Consider the following 21,816-nt stretch of genomic DNA (forward strand, 5'->3'; position numbering starts at 1 on the left):
CAGAGTCGTTTCTGTTTGTGTTCATCCAAACCCCAAGTCCTCAACTATATTCACCAAACGACATCTCCAACTCCTGGGCCTGACCTGTACACAACCGACCATCATGCTTGAGTATTTCGCTTACAAGAAAGTGAAAAAGAACAGGGATGACAAGGAATCAAAAAAGCGCCAGGAACATGACAAGCAAGAAACCAAGCACGAGGAATCTAATAGAGCAGCAACACCTCCTAGAACCGTCATCTCAAAACCCGAACCCGTCGGCACCCCAGTCCTCAACCAAGAGGACGAGAAATTCCTTGAACGCCTCACCTCCCCCGACGCAACTGTACTCGATGACGATGACGCGGGTCCGCCTCCACCTCTGCCCCCACGGGTCGCAACCCCTGTCGTCACCTGGGATAGCGACACCGAAAGCTTCGTGAGCAAAGACGAGAAGAACGCCAAAGGCAAAGGCAAGGCTGCCACCACCACTGCCGCCGATGACAAGAAATCGAACCGCTTCTCCACGATCACCAATCTTGGCCGTACCATCTCGCTCCGCGTGCAACGCAAGCCCGTCAACAAGGACAGCCTGCATCCGACGCACCTCGCTGTGCCCGAGGGCGAGGTGCGCAGAGAGGAGACGGACATCTCTGCCGTGCTCGAAGACCTGAATCTCTCGGCGTCAAACAACAAGGCGTTCTCGCTCTCGGCCGATTCTACGGAGATGGTGCGCAAGTTTACACTCGTGCTGAAGGATCTGGTCAACGGCGTGCCGACGGCGTACCAGGACCTGGTAGATCTAATTGAAGATCGCGATGGCCTTCTGGCGAAGAACTACGAACGGTTGCCTAATGGGCTCAAGAAATTGGTCACTACGCTGCCGAACAAACTGACGACGACGCTTGCGCCGGAGCTTTTGGCGGTAGCGGCTGAGGCGCAGGGTTTGAATGCTGCGGAGGCGAGCAAGGATGGTTTAAAGGGCGCTGCGAAACATTTTATGCAGCCCAAGAACCTGCAGGAGCTCGTTACGAAGCCTGGGGCTGTAGTGGGAATGTTGAAGGGCATAGTAAATGTGCTGAAGACCAGATGGCCGGCTTTCATCGGAACTAATGTTCTTTGGAGTGTAGCTATTTTCTGTAAGTCGAATCCCCATCTTTCTTCCGGCTGGGTAAACTCAAGAACTACTAACATTACAATTATCAGTGCTCCTATCCGTCCTCTGGTACTGCCACAAGCGCGGTCGCGAGGAACGTCTTCTTAAAGAAGGCGCGGATAAAGAGGGTCCCATCGATGGCAGCACTCGCATCGAGGAGCTGCCTGACGACCCGCAGTTGCCTGCTCCGGGTCAGGAATCCGTGAGGAGTCAGATGAACTTGTCTCCCGCGCCTGCGGGTGAGAACGCCAATGCCTCGCCTATATCTTGAATCAAGCAAGGGCAAGCGTAAGGAGAAGAGCAGGAAATGAAGCCGGGATTGGGAATGCACAGTAAATGACAATGATACCACTCTTTCACGAATTAATGAGGAGAGTAGTTGAGGTACCGGGTGCTGAGTAGAGAAAGTAGGTCATGTTTGAGGATTTGAGAGAGAGTTTCGCGCAAGTAAATACCCGCGTAATAAGGGAACAGATGCATGAATATTTACCCTCGTGCCAGTGGTGATATAGCAGATCACATGATTGAATGAGAGTCAATGTCTTAACTCTTCAAATCGGCATTCAATCGCCGTGCTATATCACGACAGCAAAACCAAAACTTCAGGCTTGAGGCCTTGATCCTTAGGTATGTCGTTGGACATTTAACAGTTTCGATATTCTGATTTACGGGTTTACGCTATACCAAAGTCCCGTTTGTACAACCGCAGCGTATAGGCAAGACCACGAATAATGAGTACAAGGTCAAAGCTAAACGCCATTTCCATATTCATGTGACCCTTTTTACGGCTCCTTGCTGTAGGTCCACTCGTCATTAGAAAAAGGCATTGAGCGCCGATGGTGTTAATCGTCCTGCACGAGCTCCTTGATCTCCTCCCGGCCAGGTGCAATGTCAACTGTCACGTCTGCCTTCTCGTCGCGGCCGCCGGTTCTGTCAATGACTCGGCAACCGTCCTGCATCCAGAAGTCGACCTCGTCTACGATGTCCGCCACAATGTCCTCGACAATCTGTTCATCGTAGCGCTTGGACAGGGGGCAGACGTTTCCTGCTGGCTTCTCGGAGACGACTGTTACGGTGTCGCCATCTGTGCCCGTCATCTCTACATCCCCATCTGTGTCTTTGGTCCCGTAACCCGGTGGTGGATACCAGAAGTCGGGACCAAAGTTACACTCTGCGGCGCCACCTCGGAACACACTAATGGCAGGATAGTACCCGAGCATGCCGTCGTCCATGCCTTCTCTTGCGCCTACCTGCGCTTGTGGTTTTGAAGCAGGTGGAAGGAAGGCGAGGAGATTCGTGAATGGTGTTCCCATAAGAACGCCATTCTTGTACACCTTGATGTATGAATTCGGCAGCGTTCGCAGGGACGGGACCTGATGATTAGGATTCGGTGGCTCAGCTGCGCTGTTGGCAGTGCCCGATGCACCAACAGGCGATGGGTTCATCAGGTCCTCCAATTCCTTGCTAGTGTGATAGTCGATCTTCTCGAAGTAGATGTGGGCTTTGAATCGGATGGGTATACGGTCTCGCACAATGTTTGGGCCCTCCGCACTCGGTGTCTCGTCATCTAAAATATCCACGGCAGGATTATACTGTCCTTGTACCACTTTCCGATGAAGGTTTTCTGAGGGAAGCTGGATCTCGAGACCAATCACGTCGCCTTCCTTGATATCTTCGCCAGTCGGGAAGAAGTCCTTCGGTCGCGACATGTGCACCTTCTGGCCCTCGACGTCTCGGATACCATAGCTGTACGCATCAAACCCCACTGGTGCATCTAGCGAAGCTTCCCGTCTTGCGAAACCTAGCCGCACGTGTCCATGCGATTCGATTTTCCCACCCTCTGCCGTCTTCACCATTCCCCTCGTAATCTTACATTCCCAATACCACCGGCCTTGGCGCACCCCGATATTTGCTCTTGCCATTCTGAAGCCTTTGTCCGTCGTAATATGCCGTCCCGATTGGTCCAGATACATGTGGGTGGCGGCATCTTCGAAGCTGATATGTGAGCCGTGAGGTTCTGGCTCTGTTTGGCGATAGTAGAAGGAGGACGGAAAGTTGGGATCGGCTATGCAATGGGTGTAATGGAAGTTCTTCTTGTTATATACACTAATTGCAGGTTAGTATTGTAATGCGACAGCATCACCTTATTTGCGACTTACTGTTCGGAAGTCTCATAGAAACTAATGGTGGTCCCATCAAGGGCCGGCACATCGTGGTGATGAGTGAAGACGGGAGCACGAGCTGGTTCAAAGTCTGAGGGTTTCGGAGGCGCCAGCTTGTATCTCAATGGCGACGAATCCTTCAGCGTAGGTTCGTTGCTGACGAGCTTGGGATCTGGGGTAGCTCTGACGCTGTCTGGGGCAGAGACGCCTTTGGACTCGCGCTTTTTCAGCGACTCCTTCTTCGTTCGCTTTTCGCGGGCCATGGCTGGTATGTCGTCATGCGATTGCGCTTTTGTGAGTTTTGGGTCTGGATTCGGGTTGAGTGGCGAGGAAATAGCTGGGACGTGGTCGTCGTCCAGTACTCGCTTTTGCGGAATGCTAGTTGGGCCGGAAGTAGGCAGAGGGGTGCCTTCCCGTTTTTCTAAATCGGATGCCATGGTGAAGGGTAATACCCGAACAGAGTGGTTTTGTACACAAGTAGGTATTGTCTCTGCGTCAATGCATTGATGAAATGCATAGATGTTCAATACGAAATAAAAGGTGAGACTTTACTTTGGATCCCAAAAAGCTCAAAGCCAAGCATGGTTCACGTCGCGACAACTCCATATGCGTGCAGGGGCAGGGGCGATCGTCTTTCCATGCGGGGCAGCAAGCTGGTGCACCTTCAAGGGCTCGGGATAGCGGACGGACACCTTACCCTATACCCAGGAACTTGTAAGTATGCAACCGACAGTTATCAAAGGACCTCCCATATTGGCAACCCTACCACGTATATAATGCAGAATGGTTATTTGAGGCGGTATCGCTCATATTCATACACTCACTTCGGGCTTGAATACGCCATAACAGGTTCCTTATGGGATAGCTACTCAATAGGCATAGTCTGGTGATGTGTGAATGTGATGATACCGACCAACTGAAGCCTTATTTTCCCACTTGGCCCTTCTAGTACAGTGAATGAATACTTACCTTCCTAAGTAAGGGTTGACCTACATATGTTTCTGGCTTATCGAACTTGAAGCAGTTGATATTTCCTTCTCAAAGCTTCATTGAAACCAGTACTCTTTGAGACTTGAGAGCAAAACATAAAATTGCAAGCACGTCTTGAAGACGTGTTACCGCTTTCAATTGGCTTCAACTTTGCCTGTCCCAAACATGCAGTGTGTGTTGTGGAGCTGCCATGAAGTCGTCTCAACCGGCGCTGGGCACCACCGCCCGACCGACACCTCTTCCCCATCTACTGCGCGGAATGGCGCATTATCGATCCATGTTATTTTCGCTAGCAAAAGTGGACGGCACATCGCACAAACTATGACTGATTCTTCCACAAACTGCGTTATACCTACCACCTGGGCTACATCAATGCATGGGTGTAAGTACTGCAACGAATGGAAGGTGACCACCACACAACTCGAACCCGCAGCCATCGTTCAGAGTTATTTAGCATCCCCGACGGAAAATAATCGAAAAAGTAAAATATATGGCGACCACCACGGGACTCGAACCCGCAACCTCAGTCTATCCCATACGTGATTGGTAGGAGGACCACGCGCTACCATCTAAACAACTTTGTTAGTTCACCGTGGTAGGTGTGGAAACCCGGGGGAGTGTCTTACTGCGCTAAGCGGCCAGCTCATGTCTGGATGGAAAAGTTCGATTTTATTGTGCATTATGACAAGTTCCTTTGGCGTCAACGAACTTACTAAGTGGGCAAGTGGGCACCTCTTGTGTGGAGCATGTAGGAAATAGATCGGGGTTTGCTACTATAGTACTGGCAAGACAAGACTCGGTGGCTGCAGACTTTAGTATTTGATGCAAGTTTTAGGGCAGCTAAGCGGCATTTGCATGTGCAGTTGCATGCAATTTGGGCAATGTAAGTACTTTGGTCGGGACATGTGTAATGCTAGGCCTATTTCTGCTATAAAAGATGTGGCAAATTGCTACCAACTGAGTCTGCAGTGTACAGCTGAGGAAGTAGCTATTCTTATCATACCCGGTATTATTGGGAGAATGTTGGTGAGGACGAAGTACTCTAGTAACTTCGAAACCTTCGACGGGCGGTGGAGACGAGGACAGGGGTCTGCGGCTAGCATCTTGGATCAAGAGTTGTAAGCTCGAGTGCTTTGTGTGAGAGAGACATGCCTCGGAGTTGAGTGAGACGGGAAATAAAAACTCTCACAAAACATCTTGAGTCAATATCGCACCATCCAAGAAAGCTTGCTCTCGTATATTGCTTCAACTTTGTCTGTAGGCTGTGGACTTCGAGTCATCTCCATACCCCATACCGAATGCATGCAGCTGGCTCAACTCTGGACAAATTGTGCTTGCATTCTGCCTAGCACTTGTAAGACGAAGTGTGGTTGCCCTTGAGTTGACCGAGACTCACTGCCTTACAAGCTCATTGCAGTAGCCATCTCATGGGACTTGGAATCTCAATGACTAGACTAGTTCCACGCGCCTCTCTCATGAAGCGTTTTCCCCCAAGTAAGCCAAACACACAGCCGTAGCATAGTCTCCATCATGACTGATACTCAGCAACGCGACCTGGTCCTTGTCTCCATCTTTTCTCCCTCGTATAACCGCAATAGGAGGCCCACTCGACAGCTGCTGCTCCGAGGTCTGCGGTTCCGATGCGGCGCCATCCTCTCCCCGCAAGTCGGCCATCGTGCTCTCTGGTTCCGCCAGCGCCTGACGTCGTATCTCAATGCTGTGAAAAGACAGCTTCCGGCTGGTATGCGCCTTGATAGCTGCTTCCTTGGCCGCGAAACTGCAATAACTCACGTGTTATTTGGGCGCCGCTAAGTATATAGGTAGATGAAGTGGTGGTGGTTGTCATCCGCTGCCAGTGATAAATGTGTTAAAGGAACCTACCGGCCAGCTATGAACTCGGCAGCCTTCTGCAATGCTGGAATGAACCGTTCCTGTTCGCTTCTGGTAAACCGAAAAACAAACGGTTGATCTAGCGACTTCATCTGATCATGCATAACCGAGAAGGCGTCATTAAGAATTTGTTGTGACCTAGGCTGCTGCCGTTCTTGCTCTGTGAGGAGTTTGTTTACAAATTTGGGACCTTGTTTGGATGCCAAAATATTGTAAATCCTGGATATTTTGCATATGTCGGTTCCAATTCCTAGAGGAAACTGGAAACTGCGATTGACCATGATGAGATACAATCATCAACCAAGAACGGAGTTGGTAATCCTGAAAAATAGGATGAAAAGGTCCAGTGAGTCAAGTGCAATTGATTGATAAGTGTCAGTTGTTTGAAATGAGATGTCAATTGATGAGACGCACTATCGCATCTTTATCGGCGCACGTAATAATTCTTCCGTGCTTTTACTTCAACCCTGTTGCAATGCCTTTTTCATGATTTCCAGACGCCTCGATGTTATTCTGTGATTACCACCACAGTCTTGATTAAACAACTTACGCTTATGCATTAGCTCACCACCCTCAACCAGGGACGCCAGCCTGGTCGCCACTGCCCAAGAAAGCTCATGAATGAAGTCCAAAACAGCCGACTTTTGCCAACCCATCAAACGCCGCTACTGATAACCCCGTAGGCCTGAATGACAGTTTGATGGTTTGTTAACAAAATAGGACTGTCAACATCTTTACTTCTACACCCTTCACAAGTTTCGCAGTATGATGGAGAGTTTCGATCCACCAGGATCGCAGCGACCTCGATCAGCGTCCAATGTTTTTAGTTGTCTGAGAGAAGAGGTGCGCGCTCGCTGTCAGGTTGTCTCTCTCTTCGGAAACTGAAGTCTTTGCCGGTAGCTGCCGGGATCGCAACGGCAATAGTGGCAACAAACAGGACTGCCATTATAGTAAAGGCAAAGATCCACTGGAAGGCAATGATCTGTCGGAAGAATTGCGAAACACCAATGGCTGCAGCAAGAACGCTCAAGTTAAAGCCCATGGTATAATCCTAGATGATGTGAGCAAGAAGAACAACACAGGCTATACGAAGATCTTACCTTGTAGGTCACGATGAAGAACAGTCCATAGACCAGGATGGACCATATGAAGATGTTGCCAAAAATGCGAGAAACCAAGCTCGCGGGGTGGGGGACCATGATAGCTCCGTTCCAGTAGATAGCAATGAATGTCCAGGCGAGCGGTCCAGAGACGACAGCTTCGTGGATGAAGCGGTCGGAGCTGGGGTGGCGGAAGTAGAGAGAAGTCAGGTTGATAAAGTTCAGGATGACGATTAACTCCGCCCAACCGAATGCACCTCGCACAAAGAGCATCACAAATGCGAAGTGGAAGAGGTTGTTGAGAATGAAATGGCTACCAACGGCGCACGCCGCGTTAAGCCTCTCGACATTTCCGGAGAACAGGTGGGCAACGTAGCCGACTTGTAGAACGAAGAGGACAATCCAGTAGATGCTGGCGATGATCTTATTGAGTCGGAAGGCCGTCAAGTACAGGTCGTTCTGGCCCCAAATGGTGTTCTTGATCCAGTGGCCATCGCTAGGGCGGTTGACCGAATAGTAGAAGCTGATGATGACCGAAAGAAGCCAGGTCAGAATCGTGAGGACCTTGTACACGATCACCGAGTTCTTGCTGTGGGAGTCGCGCTTGGCGAACGGGTTGACTGCTTACGGTGTTAGCCACGAAGGATAGCTGGGTGTAAGTCGGGCCAGGACATCCATCTAGGCAGGTGGGTTTCTGGAGAATAGAGAAGACTCTACGAACCTTGGTGAACTCGTTCCATTTTGATCTCTACCAAGCTTCAGCCGGGGCTTGAAATTGCAGAGGTTCCGAGATAAGGTAATGGTGGTGAAATGGAAAAGAAAAGAAATTTACAAGATCAGATCCTCGTGCATTTTACTCGTGCATTTTAAAGGTAGGTGTTAGCTAGAACACGGCCAACCGTGATGTACGTACTGAAGTATGGTGGGGCAGGTCTGCGGAACCTGTAAACTGCTGCATGCATTGCGGGGAAAGCAACGAAAAGAGTGACGTCCGCAGGTGCGCGCTTGCCTGGAACCAGCTTCAGAAAGGCGAGTTGGAAGGAAGCTTGGAAACTTGGAACAGCAAGCCTCTCTCCTTCCTAGGCGACATCAGGTCCTCGTAAAACAAACCGTCGGCACGAAGTATGGCGCCTCAAGCGCTCGCGGGCTTGTATGTGATTCACTCAATTTACCATAATCAGACGAAGCTGTTGCCTAGCCTGGGCGCTTCAGCCCATCATCAAACCTTCTGCAAAAAGTCGAACGAGCTCTCCATGTTTCTCATGAAACAGAGATAGATAGGTCCGTCATCGGGACTTAACGGGCGAATCATCTTGGTTTGTGAGACCTCGGGAAAGAGTACCAAAGTGGCCCCATGCACCAAGCTTACATGGCATTGTGCCATTCCAATGCGCCGCACCAACCTGAGAGAAATGACACCAATCAAGCGCAGGGGATCGACTTTTTTGCGCCACGACGTACCTACTGGTCAAGTATGCGTATGAATTATGAACTGATCGAGATCGCTTTACAGCATCACGAGGAACAAGAAGCCTGCCTCCAGCCGACCATTGGGAGCACTCAATTCCACCCAATTCCGGGCCATTGCGTTTATCACAAGAGCGGTGTCCCCTGAACACGGTTTTGCGTGCTACGATGACAAGTCAATCGAAAGAGAGAGCAACCGAGGCCATCACGATCATAAATGGTTACAACTGTTTCAGCCAAAGTCGAGGCAACAAATTTTATAACCGGCCCAAACAGTCAGACGAGATCCATCCTGTGTGATACAATCAATACCAGGATCAAGGCACAGGGAGTGAATGGTCCGGACGGTTCATTTATACCTTGAGGGGCACTTGCAGCACACCATCCCTGCACCTTCTTGCGGGGTTCAGGGACTTTGAAGTCATTTGCCAGTGCGTCTCTAACCTCGTACCCCACCGATCGACAACGCCAACTGCTTTGACAAGGATGCTATTTCCATCAGTCGAATCTCCAAATCCCATCCTTCGGTTGCTTGGAATCCATCAGAGGCAAAACGTCGTCTCTCGAGCACTTTGTTCCAGGTTCGTTCTACTGCAGTTCCAATGTAACAAGCCGACTAGTGTTGACCTTGCATGAGTCTTGACTATATTAGTTAACTTCGAATGTTTGAGTATTGGTGTTGCGCTATTTCAATAGTTGATAAGCTGCAGTCTGTCACGTACTGGCCAGCCAAGTGAGCCTCATGTATGTCAGTTCGTGGTCAACAGAAAGAGTGCCCTAGATCAGGCACTCATCAGCCACCTCCGGCTCAGAGTTTGTACAATGTACCCAGGTCGAGGACCCAAGGAGATTGACCAACGCCCGCCAATGGAAATGGAAATGATTTGAAGCCCGTCATATTCCATATAGAATAATTGAGACGCAAGAACTGTCGAAAGGCAGACAGACAGCCAAAGCATAGCCACACGGCGACTACGAGAATTGCACATTCAAGCTGGACAAACCTCCAAACCTCAAAATTGCAATTTTCAAATCAGTCTCTATCCTGCCGTTTGTAAGCACAGCCTGCTCTCAGCCAAAACCCCTAAATACAAGCAACAACTTTTATCTTTCCTAACGTTGGGTATCAATCTGTTGTTCACCGAACGAACCTCGTAATGCTGTCCTAGTGAGTCGCGGGAAATCCCGTTCCTGTGTATGAATGCTGACGAGCCCATTCCTTTCCTGTCATCTTGTCAGCGCGCTCTCTCGAAAGACACCGATTGTGTTGAATTGAACCACGAACCTCAGTACCACAGTAGATTATTACAACGTATAGCCTGTCTCACGTCCGCCAACCTGTCCGTATATATCGGCGTACTTTTCTGCCTTGAAGCAAATCCCTTCGGGGAGCCTTGCGACGGCACCTCGCAGTGGTGTGTGGGTCTCCTCCGTGGGCGTTTTGTTTTCTGACTTGCGATGGGAATTGGCTCGCCGCTGACACTGTCGTGTGTCTGCCTCGAGCGGCGTGTCAGCTTTTCGCTGTAAGCGTTCCATTGACTACCCCGAGCATCCTGCTGCTGCTGCTGCCGGTCTGCAAAATCACACCCTATCTGGTGCCGTCCATCCTCCCTGAATTTGCTGCTGGGCGCTCGTTCTAGCTGGTTGCCATTCCGGAAGTACTCCCTGAGATTCTCGTCAATGTCGTTGGGGACCCATTGACCGACACCGACAACGCGCCAGTCTGTTGTCTCCTTGGTGGGTTCTTTCTTGATGTATTCTGACATGTTTTGATGTAGGTTGCTGTTCGAAAACTGATTATTTGCTCGCATATGTGAAGTTTTTATAAAATGTTGGGCACCAAGTGCTCGATTTATATCGTATGTCACCCGCTGGAGAAACCGTAATTGATCACCAGGTACGGCTACCTAGGCAGCGCTAAAAGCTACTTTTGTGATTTGGCTCTTTGGCCCCTAGCCCCTGGCCAAGGCATATTTCCCATAAATACTCCATTTACAAATACAATTGCTGCCCAAAATCCATAATGCCGTTCACTGCTGCAAAGTGGCGGGTGCTGCATTAGTGCTATCTCCATTCCATGTTATTCGAAGCTACTTGCCCATCGCATCATTGTGATTTCGTTAATATGTTTGGAATTTGCCCGTGGGCTGATTTGCAGAAGGCGATCAATACGATGAGATACTTAGATATAGAGCTTTGCCTCCCACGATAACTTCCAGTACTTTCCTGCGCAAAAATGCACATGTATTTCGTTTTCCGAGTCAACTACTAGCCGGGTAAATTTCATATAACTTATACGAGAACCCCCGGTGCCCTACTTTACTTTGAATATTTGACCGAGGTCGTTTGCATTCGTTTTCCCTGCCGCCCTTCCCATCCAGAATTACTGCGGTGCAAAGGACTACGACATTTCATCGTGAACCTCACCTGCTTCGATGATGGGTACCGCTCGAGTATCATCCGGAGATTGGGACAGGCATAAACCCAAACTGCACCGACTGTACATGATCAAAGACACGAGCATGGACGAATTGAAGACCATGATGGAGAATGAGGACGGCTTCGCGCCCACGTAGGTCTATTGTCTTCGCCCGAAGGCTACGCACACTACAACGTACTTACGCATGTCTGAAGTAAAAGGCAATATCACTACCAGCTCTATGAGCGTTGGCGATGGTCGAAATATAAACCGGCCAAGCTTCAAGGGGGAGGCGAACCCCAACGACCACAAGAACCCCCAGCGCTGCATAAAGCCGACTTTGACCTTGCTCTGTTCAACCACAATGCCGCGTTTGAGAGATACGTCAACCTCCTGGAAGACCTGGATCCAATCTGGCGAGATCGTGTCGTCGTCCCTCTTGCACGATGTGCCACCACAGTCGAGCAAAAAAACAAAGCACTCGGATGTCTAAAAGGAATGCATCCCCGGACTTGCGATCTCTCGTGCCCCAAAAGCTGCCGATATTGTCTTCTAAAGGACAGACTGCAGAGACACAGTCAAGGCGAGGGAGCGAGAGACACATGGGGCCAAAGCAAAGGTGGTGCCGCTGCTCACTGCTCTCACATTGCTAGCAGCCAACTCGAACACATTAACTTATCAATGGATGGATTCTCCTTGGATCTCATCTCAGTCCAATGCATCATCTCCAATTTCGACAATCTCGACCCACAGTCAGTCGCAGTCATGATGGAAACCATCCTCAAGAACCAGCCATGCTTCAATAACGACGACGACTCCGGGGAGAGCGACGTGATATCCTGCATCCTCAACTGCTTCGACTGGTGCATAGAGAAGCTAAACGATCCAGATTTTCGGGTACCCCCAGCCTTTCAGAACCTCCCCCAGGGGAGGGGCTCATGGATCCACGATGTGCGCCTTTTCACCGCCCTCTGGGACCGCTGGCACACTGAGGACGGCCCGAACTCGATCCCATGGTCTCAATGCTGCTGGCCGACCCTAGGCATCTCGGCCTCCGAACTTCTCTTCTATATGAGCTCCCTGTTCCTCAATGACTCGACCACTGAGAAAGAGGGATTGGACCAGCCTCCATTCGACGATAACCATTACGATGCCGCCCTGTTTGAGCGAGCCAAATCCGGTATGAGGACGGTCCGAAGCTGGAGTAACCAAAAGTTGGAGCTATGTGCACAGACCGCGTGCGAGTTTGTCTGGCTGAACGGCCACTCTTGGATGCCAGATGAGGAGGACCATAAACCGCTTGAGGAAGCTGTCTGGCGCGATGCGGGGCATTACTTGTCCAACTTGGGCGACGGCTAGCAAAACTCCTGCCAAGATTCCAATAGACCGAGCTAATGTGAAAGGGTGGGTTGATGATTGGATGAGTTTGCTTTGGGCGACATGCGTATCGCGTATAACCTCAAGTATTGAAGGAACGTAAGAAACAGTGATGTGTAATGAATGAATAAGGGTAGCCTTGCTCGTAGTTGACGAGACACAAGTTTGTCGTTTCAAAAGATGGTAAGCTCTAGTTCGAGGTAAGTCCACTTCCTACTGCAGCCGTTGGATGAAGTCTTTGGATATGGATGGTATCGTGGAGGGCGTTCCTTCGGACATTAACTAACATTTGGCCTGGTAACTAAGAAAATCGAAAACTGTGCTTTAACTATAGTCCTGGCTGAACCCGCTTTCTCTCAACTGTCCACAATGCAGATCTAGGGCTCTGTTCTGCATAACGAGCCACGCGAGTATGTCGTTTGATGTTAGTTGTGACGGAAATGAAATTATGCCATCTCGCATGTTGCAGAGAACATGGCGAGGGGTCGCTGCCCAAACAAGATTCTGCGACGCGTAACTCAATATGATTATCATGCAGGAACGTAGCAAAGAGTGAAGTGCAACCCACAACTCTTAAACACTGAGAGTTGTGAACGTGGCCAGCAACTCGTCACCGGTAGTCGGTGCTGGGCCTCTTTATTAGCTCTCTCCCAAGTTTCGACCCGCTCATGTGTAACACCTCGACTTTCCCGCAGCTGATTCCAAGTTGTTCGGTCTCATGAAGCCCGCTTTTGTACGCAAGTTATTCGCACTCATGCTGGTGTTCTGACTCGCGGGGAAGTGCCCGGACCCGTAATCGGGTGGGGTATTTTGGTCCCCGAGAATATCGCCGATTCCAAGTCCCGTCGGACACTACGGGCAAGCTCCAAGAATCAATTGTTCACACCTTGCCCCAATTGTGTCAAGGTTTGGCTGTGTAGGACAAGCAAAACCATCTTTTTGTTGCCCACCTAGTGCTACCAAATTCCAAGCCTTGGTCCACTCTGCCAGCCTTGGGGCAACGTAAACCCGTCGTCATGTGCTAGCCGACAATGCGATAGACAAAACGTGCTCACAAAGATAGGCATGGGGCCACTCCTCTCCTGTATTGTCTGGTGACCAATTGGAAGCTTTCCGGCCTGTCTTGAGTTGCGCATCGTCCTCTGGGACGTTGTGGAATTGCTGCAGGGAGGTCCGCCGCAGCCGATCATCGGTACTATCGTCCACGGTCAAAAGCGGAGTTAGCCCGCGCAGACACCGCTTTTCCCACGATCCTCCATCTTAACACTCGACAGCAACGCCGACAACAGACAACAACAACAACAACAACAACAACCACGCAACATCAAATCCATACCATCATACAACATGACGTGCTCAGTCTCGTCCGTCCGTTCAGAACACCAAACCAAGTTTCCGTCCAAGTCCACGATGAATCGTTTCGATGAATTGGTGATATCACTAAAAGACGCTCTCGGGGAATCGTCAGGTTTAACCTCGGACGATGTCGACGTGGACCTCTTGACTGAGGCCATGGCCCGGTACAAGTCGAATATCGCCGAGTGGCAACAGTATGCCATGGCAGATGCCAGCCGGGGATACACCCGAAACTTGGTTGACGAAGGCAACGGCAAGAGCAACTTGGTAAGCTTGCTCCCAAACCGTGATAGAAGTGCTGCAATAGAGTGTTGCTGACCCTTTTGGTATTACAGCTCGTGCTCGTCTGGACCCCAGGCAAAGGTTCCCCGATCCATGACCACGGCAATGCGCATTGTCTGATGAAAATACTCCGCGGCAACCTGACCGAGACCCGGTACGATTTTCCTGATAATGACGAGACGAAACCAATGAAGGTTAAGTCTCAAGCGGTCCATGAAGAAGGTTCCGTTGCATACATGGCAGATGAACTGGGTGTTCATCGGGTGTCGAACGAGGGTAGCGACTTCGCCGTATCATTGCACCGTACGTCCCCATGCCCATGTCGCATCGATTAACAGCACTTGGCTGACCTAGAATAGTGTATACTCCTCCAAATGTCGCCAAAGGGGGTTGCCATATCTTCGACCCGAAGACAAGCAAGACGAGCCACGTTCCCAAATGTGGCTACTACTCTGCGTTTGGCCGCCTGTTGAAAGAATGAAAGGTAGAAAGGGGAGGGATGAGAAGGGAAGATATGATGAGATGGTTACCAGCCAACATGTTTGGATAATGAGCAAGCGATGCCCTTTTTGTATGAGAATTTTCCTTGAATAGAGAATGATGAAATGATTGGAACTTATCTTGGACTGCTTCTCGCTGAGTCTGATGCCTGCCACCTGATGCGGTGCGGAAAACCCATCTACGGGCTGCCGCACAGAGAACTGCGGCGCGAATAACAAAGAAATCGCAGACAGCACTGTAAAAGGACGCCTGAGGTGTAAACGAGACATAAATACTAGATATGAAGTTGAGGAGAGAAAAATATGTCGTCGTGTGAGCCTCTTGGGTGAACAATACGCAGGCACTTAGCTCGCTTGACCCCAGAATAGGCTTAGTGCGGATTGCACCATCACCCTTGCCAATTGCTCAGATCTGAACGGTCCAGCCGGTCAGCGGTAGCCGCCTAGCCGCACCGAATTCCGCCCGCGATGCAAGGTGATCAGCTGATACCGCGACATGAGAGGTGGCCTAAGCTCTTGAATGTTTCGACTCGGTATTCGACGCGTCCAGTACCTGTGTGTCTCATTCTTGGGCAAGCGCCACCTAGACAAGTCATATGCGGAAACTCGATCACACATCGATCGCATTCCCGGAGGGCTTGGAGCTGATTGATCCGTCCTGAGGCCCGTGGATCCACCTTGACTTATTTGATCAGTTGCAGCACGGGGAAAGACGCAATGGCGCCAACTAAACGGGGCCGTGAGGTTATTGACCTCACCGACGATGCTGAGCCCCGAACGAAGAATGCCCGAGTGCCAAGTCATGGAACGTCTTCATCAAGTCAGAGTACAGCGCCCAGACAATCACAAGGATCGCGTGATTCCTGGTCAACACCATCTTCCTCACTCGGCAATTCTCGATATCCTGCATCGTTCCAGGTACTCAACGCAGATGACGATGAAGCAATTGACCTTACCCAGGATGATGAAGGGCCTTCCCTGGAGCTTTATGGCACCATGGATACCAAGATTGTTGGTGTGAGGTACTACAATGGCGTAGCAACCCCCCACGAGCTTGTGGCCGTCAGAAGAGAACCTGGTAACCCATACGACGAAAACGCAATTCGTATCGACAATGTCATGGGTGCTCAAATCGGCCACTTGGGTCGAAAGGTCGTCGAGAAACTAGCTGGTTACGTTGATCGCAACGAGTTAGTTCTCGAAGGGGTGCTCACTGGTGAAAAGGGACTGTGGGACTGTCCCATGCGACTCTTTCTCTACGGCACCAGCCACCCTTTAACTCGGCTACGACTGGAAGAGAGACTTAAGGCAGATAGACTTCTCAAGGCTACGCAGCTGAAGCAGACACGGAAAGAATCTGAGGCTCGCAGGAAGGCAACCGGCCTCCAAAGTGGTACGTCCAGCGCAGGGCTCGCCACTGCTGTATGCCAGGAGCAGGAGACGGCACTTCAGCAGCTCGTGGCAACCAGCGAAACCCTGGAAACACAAAGAACAGACGACCTGACCGATGTTTTCGCTTCAAATGAAGAGACACTGAAGGCAATGCCCAAGGCTGATCAACCTACCATCCTGAAGTCGCAACTTCTGCCCTATCAACTTCAGGTACACTGACGTCGATGCTACCCCGAAAGTGAATTTCTGATACTGATATGCATTCTAGGGGTTGGCATGGATGGCCGCCAGAGAAAAGCCACAGCTTCCTGCACCTAACTCGGACAACTCCGTCCAGTTGTGGAAACGTAGTAGCGCTACTCGATACACCAATTTGGCGACGGGCTTCATATCGACCTCGGCACCAAGCCTAATCTCAGGTGGCATCCTTGCTGACGACATGGGCTTAGGCAAAACTCTTCAGATCATCAGCCTGGTGCTAGCTGAAGGTACGGATGGCGGCCCTACATTAATTGTAGCACCCGTGAGCGTTCTAAGCAACTGGGAGCAGCAAATTCGGTTCCATGTGAACAAGGACCAGATTCCTCACATCGTTGTCTATCATGGCTGCAAGCCGATGTCGGGCGCAGAACTCCGTAAATTTGACGTTGTCATCACCTCCTACGGCATGGTCGGCCAAGAGTCCAAGTCAAGCGGACAGCGTCTCCTTGCGGTCGATTGGCGCAGAGTCGTGCTGGATGAAGGTCACACGATTCGAAACCCCAAGTCTCGGGTGGCAGCAGCCGTCTGCAATTTGAAGGCCCAGTCTCGATGGGTACTTACAGGAACCCCGATCATCAACAGCGTCCGTGATTTTCTATCCATTCTGCGTTTCCTCAAGCTTTCTGGAGGACTCGAAGATGATGGCCTGTTCTCTCAGGTCATCACCAGACCCATGAAACAGCTTCATCATAGCCACCCTGACAAGATTAAGGCGATAAAGGTGTTAGGTCACTTAATGCAGGATTTGTGTCTGCGCCGCAAGAAGGATATGATGTTCATCGATCTCAATTTACCCCCAAAGACCGAATACATTCATCGCATCAAATTTGGTAAGAGTGAACAAATCAAGTACGACGCCATGATGTCAGAGGCTCAGGGAGAGTTGGAAAAGTACCAATCCAAGTCCTCGCACGGACAGAAGGGCAGGTACACAAGTATTTTGGAGAGACTACTGCGACTGCGCCAGATTTGCAACCATTGGGCTTTGTGCAAGGACCGGGTGGATGATCTTCTTGCTCTCTTCGAGGACCAGAAAGTCGTTGCTCTAGACGACAAGAATGTTCCAATTCTCCAGCAAGCCCTACAACTCATGATCGACAGCCAAGAGGAGTGTGCTATCTGCTACGAATCAATTAGTATTCATGAGCCCTGCATCACCGCTTGCAAGCATGTTTTCGGGAAGCCCTGCATCGCCAAAGCCATTGAAATGCAAGGCAAGTGCCCTATGTGCCGCTCCGAACTGCAGGCCGAATCCCTTGTAGATCCAATACCCGAGACCCAGGAGGAGGAGTTTGAGGCGGACGATACATGCCGAAGCTCAAAGACGGAGGCGCTCGTCAAGATTCTTGAAGCCACACTTCACAAGGAAGGTTCTAAGGTCGTCATCTTCAGTCAATGGACTTCGTTCCTGAACATCATCCAGATGAGACTGAAACAGGCAAACTTAGCATGCACCCGAATCGACGGAAGCATGGCCAAAAAGCACCGTGATGCTGCCATCGAATCCTTGAACACGGATCCCAAGACCCGCATTCTGCTGGCCAGTTTGAGCGTGTGCAGTGTCGGCCTCAACCTGGTTTCTGCAGATACGGTGGTCCTAGCCGATTCGTGGTGGGCGCCGGCCATTGAGGATCAGGCCGTAGACCGAGTGCACCGCCTTGGCCAGACGCGCGAGACGACGGTGTGGCGGCTAGTTATCGAGGACTCAATTGAGGAGCGCGTGCTTGACATTCAATCCGAAAAGAGACAGCTCGTCAGCGCTGCGTTCCAGGAGAAGACGAAGGGCGGAAAAGCCAAGGAGACGCGCATGGCCGACATCTCTAAATTGCTTTCTTGAGGTTGTATTTCTCACATTACCCACTAAATAGGGCTGGTACCAGATTTGGGCCAAGACAAAGACTGTTGCTGCAGAGCTGTACAAATTTCAGGGGATCATGGTAGAGATGGTTGATTGCCTGGTCGGAATGTACATGGACAAGAGCTAGAGAAGATCAAGACGCGAGCTTTGCGGACGCTTGGCTATAAAGCAACCGCTGATGTACATGTGCCATTTGCTCAAAAGCAATGTTATAGAAAAAAATTACTAAAGGCGGTAAACGTCCATGCGGTCTTTTATAAATCTTTCAAAAGGTACGATGCTGTAATATCCCCGAAACTACGAGTTGGCGCGCTCCCAGTGATACCTAATGAATACCTAGGTAGGCAGACACCGCCAACGTCAACCAGCGCATCCCGAGTCTCCCCTTCGATCCTCAAAAGTCACATAAGTCGGCCAATCCACAACGACAGTTTTAAAAACACACCTACAGAGCTTAATTGCAGTATTTCTCAAAGATAATAACCATAATAAGACAATCGACCCCAAGCCCAAAATGCCAGTAATAGAACTAGCCTTCCTCCCCCTCTCCACCGCTTCTCCATCCCCCTCATTTCGCGCCCTGGCAGAAGAATGCATACAAGTCCAGGACGTCTGGTGCGCGTCCCATCTGCCCTCGGTACCAAACGGTCTTGAGCCCCGGGGCGTAGGCATGTTCCAACAAATCGCCAACTCCGCAGCCAACGACTCCAACGCAGCGGGAACGAAGGCAACAACAATGCTGCTAACCGCCCATTGGGCGTCCGTCTCCGAGCACGAATCCTGGATAGCAAGCGAAGAGAACCAGACGTATTTTCCTCAACTCCGGGAATATGTTGTGTTGGACCGGGTGCGGTATTTCCACGTTGAGGGGGTGGAGATGTTTTCTTCCGATCACTCAACGCTATCTTTTTCCTCATTCCCAGAAAACGGCGGAAGGTTGGTGCCAGTTCTCAACAGTCCGGTTATCTTTATGGAGAGGTGGCTTGTTGACAAGGCGAAGAAGGGGGAGGCTGAGAGGCTCCTAGGAGAAATGAAAGGGGTGCGAGATGAGATTGTGAGGCCGCATGCGCACAGTGGTGGGTGGCGAATCAAGAGGGATGATTTGGTGGAAGAGTTAAGGGAGAACAAGGAAGAGTATGTATTTGAGGGATGTGAAAGTGTCGAAGGTTTTGAGAAAAGACAGAAAATGAGGAATTCTGAAAAATATGCCGAGACTACAATGACAGCCATGCTGAGTTACAATGTAAAGTTTTACAAGCGATTTTTGTAGCCTCAAGTACATAAATGTTCAATGTCGTGGACGAAACGAATCCGTCATGCAAAGCCGGAGTATATTCCTTCTATCCATATGGATGCTCCCGTGCCCTACTCGTTGCAAATAATATTATATATACATGAAGTAAAAGTGTTAACCAAATCTGTATACAGCTGAATTGGCTGCTGGAGCCAAAACGCATGTGAGAAAAAAAAAGCCCTGATATTGGCTCATCATAAAGTCATGCCGTTTCAATATTTTCTGTCACGATATTCCCCGAAGAAAAAGTAAAGGTATCACTCTAGTTTCCCAGGCACGTGAACTACCTACAAGGCTTGACGCTTCTGCCTCTGGGCCGCCTCGCGCGCCTTTTGTCGGAAATGTCTCTTGGTGTTCTTGCACTGGGACTTCTTGCCACCATAAGCCGTGGTAGGCGTGGCAGCGGCGGTAGAAGCTGCTGTTGGAGTCGTAGCGACAGAAGTTGCGAACGAGGTAGCAGTAGCATATCCTTCCCCAGCGGCACTATACTGATTTTGAACGACAGCTACAGAGGCAGAAGCAACTGCCGTTGCCTGCGTGTCACTGCTGTCGTTGTCGCTGCTGTCACTGTCGCTGCCCGAATAGTAGTCGGCATTCAGCGCGGCGGGGATGGCCACAGTGATTGACGGGTATGCATCGGTGAGCTTCACTCCCTTGTCGGGCGGTCCGTTCCAGTTTCCGGCATCGCATTGATCCTGGATAGCCTTGCACTTGTTCTCCCAGGTCTCGCAATTCTTGTTACCTGTTGGCGGGGCCGTATCGTAGCACGTTTGGCCTTGGCTATAGCACTCCTCCGAGGCGCTGTAGCAGCCGTCTTGGGTGGTGTACGAAGACACTTCGGCCCCGCACCAGTTGCCGTTCTTGATGAGGCAATCCTCAGGGATTACACCTTCGGTTTGAACCAAAGCATCTCCACCCGTGTTTGCGTAAGTCGAAGGGACGATGTAGGTGTGAGGGCCGGGTACGTAGTAAGGTAGAGGAAATGTGGTCCAGATGTTGAGAGTGAGGCTAGCATTGTCGGCAGTAGTATAGCCCGGGATGGATGTGCTGTACTCTTCCGGCACTTCCAGAGCTTCCGTGTTGCTGCTGTCGACAAATATCTGTGCGCATCCAGTATACCACTGAGGTTGGTGCAAGTCGGCTACGGCATGCAAGGCGAGCAGCTCGGGGCGAAAGAGGTAGTTGCCCCCAGGCAGACCAGGAGGGATCACAATCGACATCAGGCCGTTGTTCTCGATCAAATTCTCAGTGCACCATTTGCCGGTATCTTCGTTGTAGCCTTCATCCCATAGCTTGAACCACCCGGCCCCCGCAGCAGAGTCAGTCGCCATGTTGTCAACCTTCTTGGCATATACCGCACACGGGCCCTTGTGGTTGGCGTCTATCGAGCCTGACTGCGAGCCATCGGCATACAAACGCCACTCGAAAGTCAGCTTGCTGCCTGCCGATGCTGGGCAGGTGTATTCGACAGCGGTTTGCCCGCCAAAGCCTATAATGCCCGTTAGGCTTTGTCCGTCAGGATTATACAGCGCTACGTAGACTTACCGCAGGCCATGTCGTCGCTTGCGAGATCAATAACAGGGGCCGTGGCCTGGTCGGAATCGGGATTCATTCGAACGCAAGTAGCATCGCCCTGAGATACATCATCCACGAAGAGAGTGCTGAAGATGGAGTGGGCGTCGACCATGGCCGCCAGTGGGCCGGCCAAAGCCATGAAAACTGATTGCTTCATGATGATGATAGAGTCAGCTTTTCGTATAATCTGATCGTGTCTTGGTGCCAAAAGAGAGGATATTGAGGGCCTCTCGTGAGAAGGAATGACTTGGTTGAATGAATGAATGAATGAATGTATGAATGAACGGAACGGCCAACAATGCCAGGATTGAGGTTTTAAATAGACCACTTGTCAAGAGGGAATGGCGTTTTCAACAAGCTCTCGTCAAGAAAGCCCCAAAGAAAATGAATGAGTGGAAGTCCCCCTGTGATGGCGGCTGGGCTGATGGTGAAAGAAAAAAAATCCGGGGAGCTGGCCTGGCCGTCTTATTATATCATAGGACGATGCAGGGAGGGTGGCAGGACAAAGAATGGCCATGGTCTCCAAAAAAAAAGTCCTACCACCAACCGGGACGTTGAGAGACAAGCTCAGCTTCGATCCTAGTCGCAGCCCCATCTCTAGAGCCTGGTCTAGTGCGAGCCACGGAACTAATGACCGAATGCTGAAGAGTAATTTGCCAATTACCGCCCATTGCCCCAGTCGAGTTGTCGTGTCGATCGCTGACGGACGCCGAATCAATCCCCTGTTGAAAGGAGCATTGCAGACTTTCAGGAACGTC

At 50.6% G+C, this 21,816-nt stretch overlaps 10 protein-coding genes across 10 annotated transcripts; 5 read left to right on the forward strand and 5 right to left on the reverse strand.

Annotated features, from left to right (window-relative positions):
- Positions 1 to 103: 103 nt before the first annotated feature.
- On the forward strand, positions 104 to 1,406 carry BCR38DRAFT_408778 (uncharacterized protein; the record flags this gene model as incomplete). The annotated part of the gene is made up of 2 exons (XM_040858302.1): positions 104 to 1,118; positions 1,186 to 1,406. 2 exons carry the CDS (start codon positions 104 to 106, stop codon positions 1,404 to 1,406), a joined length of 1,236 nt encoding a protein of 411 aa, XP_040716186.1.
- Positions 1,407 to 1,977: 571 nt separating this feature from the next.
- Positions 1,978 to 3,734, reverse strand: BCR38DRAFT_457302 (uncharacterized protein; the record flags this gene model as incomplete). Its single annotated transcript, XM_040862025.1, has 2 exons — positions 1,978 to 3,241; positions 3,295 to 3,734. The coding sequence occupies 2 exons, from the start codon at positions 3,732 to 3,734 to the stop codon at positions 1,978 to 1,980; spliced, it is 1,704 nt and encodes a 567-aa protein (XP_040716187.1).
- Positions 3,735 to 5,501: 1,767 nt separating this feature from the next.
- Positions 5,502 to 6,550, reverse strand: BCR38DRAFT_431693 (uncharacterized protein). Its single transcript, XM_040860119.1, has 2 exons — positions 6,169 to 6,550; positions 5,502 to 6,064 (listed from the first exon to the last, which is right to left on the reverse strand). The coding sequence occupies exons 1-2, from the start codon at positions 6,456 to 6,458 to the stop codon at positions 5,761 to 5,763; spliced, it is 594 nt and encodes a 197-aa protein (XP_040716188.1). The 5' UTR covers positions 6,459 to 6,550; the 3' UTR covers positions 5,502 to 5,760.
- Positions 6,551 to 8,493, reverse strand: BCR38DRAFT_431695 (uncharacterized protein). Its single transcript, XM_040860120.1, has 3 exons — positions 7,999 to 8,493; positions 7,278 to 7,897; positions 6,551 to 7,228 (listed from the first exon to the last, which is right to left on the reverse strand). Exons 1-3 carry the CDS (start codon positions 8,015 to 8,017, stop codon positions 7,001 to 7,003), a joined length of 867 nt encoding a protein of 288 aa, XP_040716189.1. The 5' UTR covers positions 8,018 to 8,493; the 3' UTR covers positions 6,551 to 7,000.
- A 1,416-nt stretch (positions 8,494 to 9,909) lies between these two features.
- Positions 9,910 to 10,510, reverse strand: BCR38DRAFT_408783 (uncharacterized protein; the record flags this gene model as incomplete). Its single annotated transcript, XM_040858303.1, has 2 exons — positions 9,910 to 9,968; positions 10,105 to 10,510. 2 exons carry the CDS (start codon positions 10,508 to 10,510, stop codon positions 9,910 to 9,912), a joined length of 465 nt encoding a protein of 154 aa, XP_040716190.1.
- Positions 10,511 to 11,182: 672 nt separating this feature from the next.
- On the forward strand, positions 11,183 to 12,522 carry BCR38DRAFT_408784 (uncharacterized protein; the record flags this gene model as incomplete). Its single annotated transcript, XM_040858304.1, has 2 exons — positions 11,183 to 11,316; positions 11,379 to 12,522. 2 exons carry the CDS (start codon positions 11,183 to 11,185, stop codon positions 12,520 to 12,522), a joined length of 1,278 nt encoding a protein of 425 aa, XP_040716191.1.
- A 959-nt stretch (positions 12,523 to 13,481) lies between these two features.
- BCR38DRAFT_189829 (cysteine dioxygenase) lies at positions 13,482 to 14,984 on the forward strand. Its single transcript, XM_040853996.1, has 3 exons — positions 13,482 to 14,163; positions 14,232 to 14,481; positions 14,538 to 14,984. Exons 1-3 carry the CDS (start codon positions 13,888 to 13,890, stop codon positions 14,657 to 14,659), a joined length of 648 nt encoding a protein of 215 aa, XP_040716192.1. The 5' UTR covers positions 13,482 to 13,887; the 3' UTR covers positions 14,660 to 14,984.
- Positions 14,985 to 15,395: 411 nt separating this feature from the next.
- Positions 15,396 to 18,168, forward strand: BCR38DRAFT_341871 (SNF2 family N-terminal domain-containing protein; the record flags this gene model as incomplete). The annotated part of the gene is made up of 2 exons (XM_040855902.1): positions 15,396 to 16,280; positions 16,339 to 18,168. The coding sequence occupies 2 exons, from the start codon at positions 15,396 to 15,398 to the stop codon at positions 18,166 to 18,168; spliced, it is 2,715 nt and encodes a 904-aa protein (XP_040716193.1).
- A 234-nt stretch (positions 18,169 to 18,402) lies between these two features.
- Positions 18,403 to 19,642, forward strand: BCR38DRAFT_189851 (uncharacterized protein). Its single transcript, XM_040853997.1, has 2 exons — positions 18,403 to 18,461; positions 18,530 to 19,642. Exon 2 carries the CDS (start codon positions 18,704 to 18,706, stop codon positions 19,457 to 19,459), a length of 756 nt encoding a protein of 251 aa, XP_040716194.1. The 5' UTR covers positions 18,403 to 18,461; positions 18,530 to 18,703; the 3' UTR covers positions 19,460 to 19,642.
- Positions 19,584 to 21,391, reverse strand: BCR38DRAFT_189869 (glycosyl hydrolase family 61-domain-containing protein). The gene is made up of 3 exons (XM_040853998.1): positions 21,029 to 21,391; positions 20,011 to 20,972; positions 19,584 to 19,792 (listed from the first exon to the last, which is right to left on the reverse strand). Exons 1-3 carry the CDS (start codon positions 21,213 to 21,215, stop codon positions 19,709 to 19,711), a joined length of 1,233 nt encoding a protein of 410 aa, XP_040716195.1. The 5' UTR covers positions 21,216 to 21,391; the 3' UTR covers positions 19,584 to 19,708.
- Positions 21,392 to 21,816: the final 425 nt, after the last annotated feature.

This window comes from Pseudomassariella vexata (assembly GCF_002105095.1).
Source record: "Pseudomassariella vexata strain CBS 129021 chromosome Unknown BCR38scaffold_6, whole genome shotgun sequence".
NCBI lineage: Eukaryota > Fungi > Ascomycota > Sordariomycetes > Amphisphaeriales > Pseudomassariaceae > Pseudomassariella > Pseudomassariella vexata.

Coding starts and splice junctions, on each gene's coding strand:
- BCR38DRAFT_431693 (XM_040860119.1), bottom strand. CDS start 6,458: ATGGTCAATCGCAGTTTCCAGTTTCCTCTAGGAATTGGAACCGACATA. Junction 6,065..6,168: donor GCCGAGTTCATAGCTGGCCG/GTAGGTTCCTTT, acceptor GAGTTATTGCAG/TTTCGCGGCCAAGGAAGCAG.
- BCR38DRAFT_431695 (XM_040860120.1), bottom strand. Junction 7,229..7,277: donor TCTTCATCGTGACCTACAAG/GTAAGATCTTCG, acceptor CACATCATCTAG/GATTATACCATGGGCTTTAA.
- BCR38DRAFT_189829 (XM_040853996.1), top strand. CDS start 13,888: ATGACGTGCTCAGTCTCGTCCGTCCGTTCAGAACACCAAACCAAGTTT. Junction 14,164..14,231: donor GCAACGGCAAGAGCAACTTG/GTAAGCTTGCTC, acceptor TTGGTATTACAG/CTCGTGCTCGTCTGGACCCC. Junction 14,482..14,537: donor CTTCGCCGTATCATTGCACC/GTACGTCCCCAT, acceptor GACCTAGAATAG/TGTATACTCCTCCAAATGTC.
- BCR38DRAFT_189851 (XM_040853997.1), top strand. CDS start 18,704: ATGCCAGTAATAGAACTAGCCTTCCTCCCCCTCTCCACCGCTTCTCCA.
- BCR38DRAFT_189869 (XM_040853998.1), bottom strand. CDS start 21,215: ATGAAGCAATCAGTTTTCATGGCTTTGGCCGGCCCACTGGCGGCCATG. Junction 20,973..21,028: donor AAGCGACGACATGGCCTGCG/GTAAGTCTACGT, acceptor CGGGCATTATAG/GCTTTGGCGGGCAAACCGCT. Junction 19,793..20,010: donor GCAGTGACACGCAGGCAACG/GCAGTTGCTTCT, acceptor GGCGGCCCAGAG/GCAGAAGCGTCAAGCCTTGT.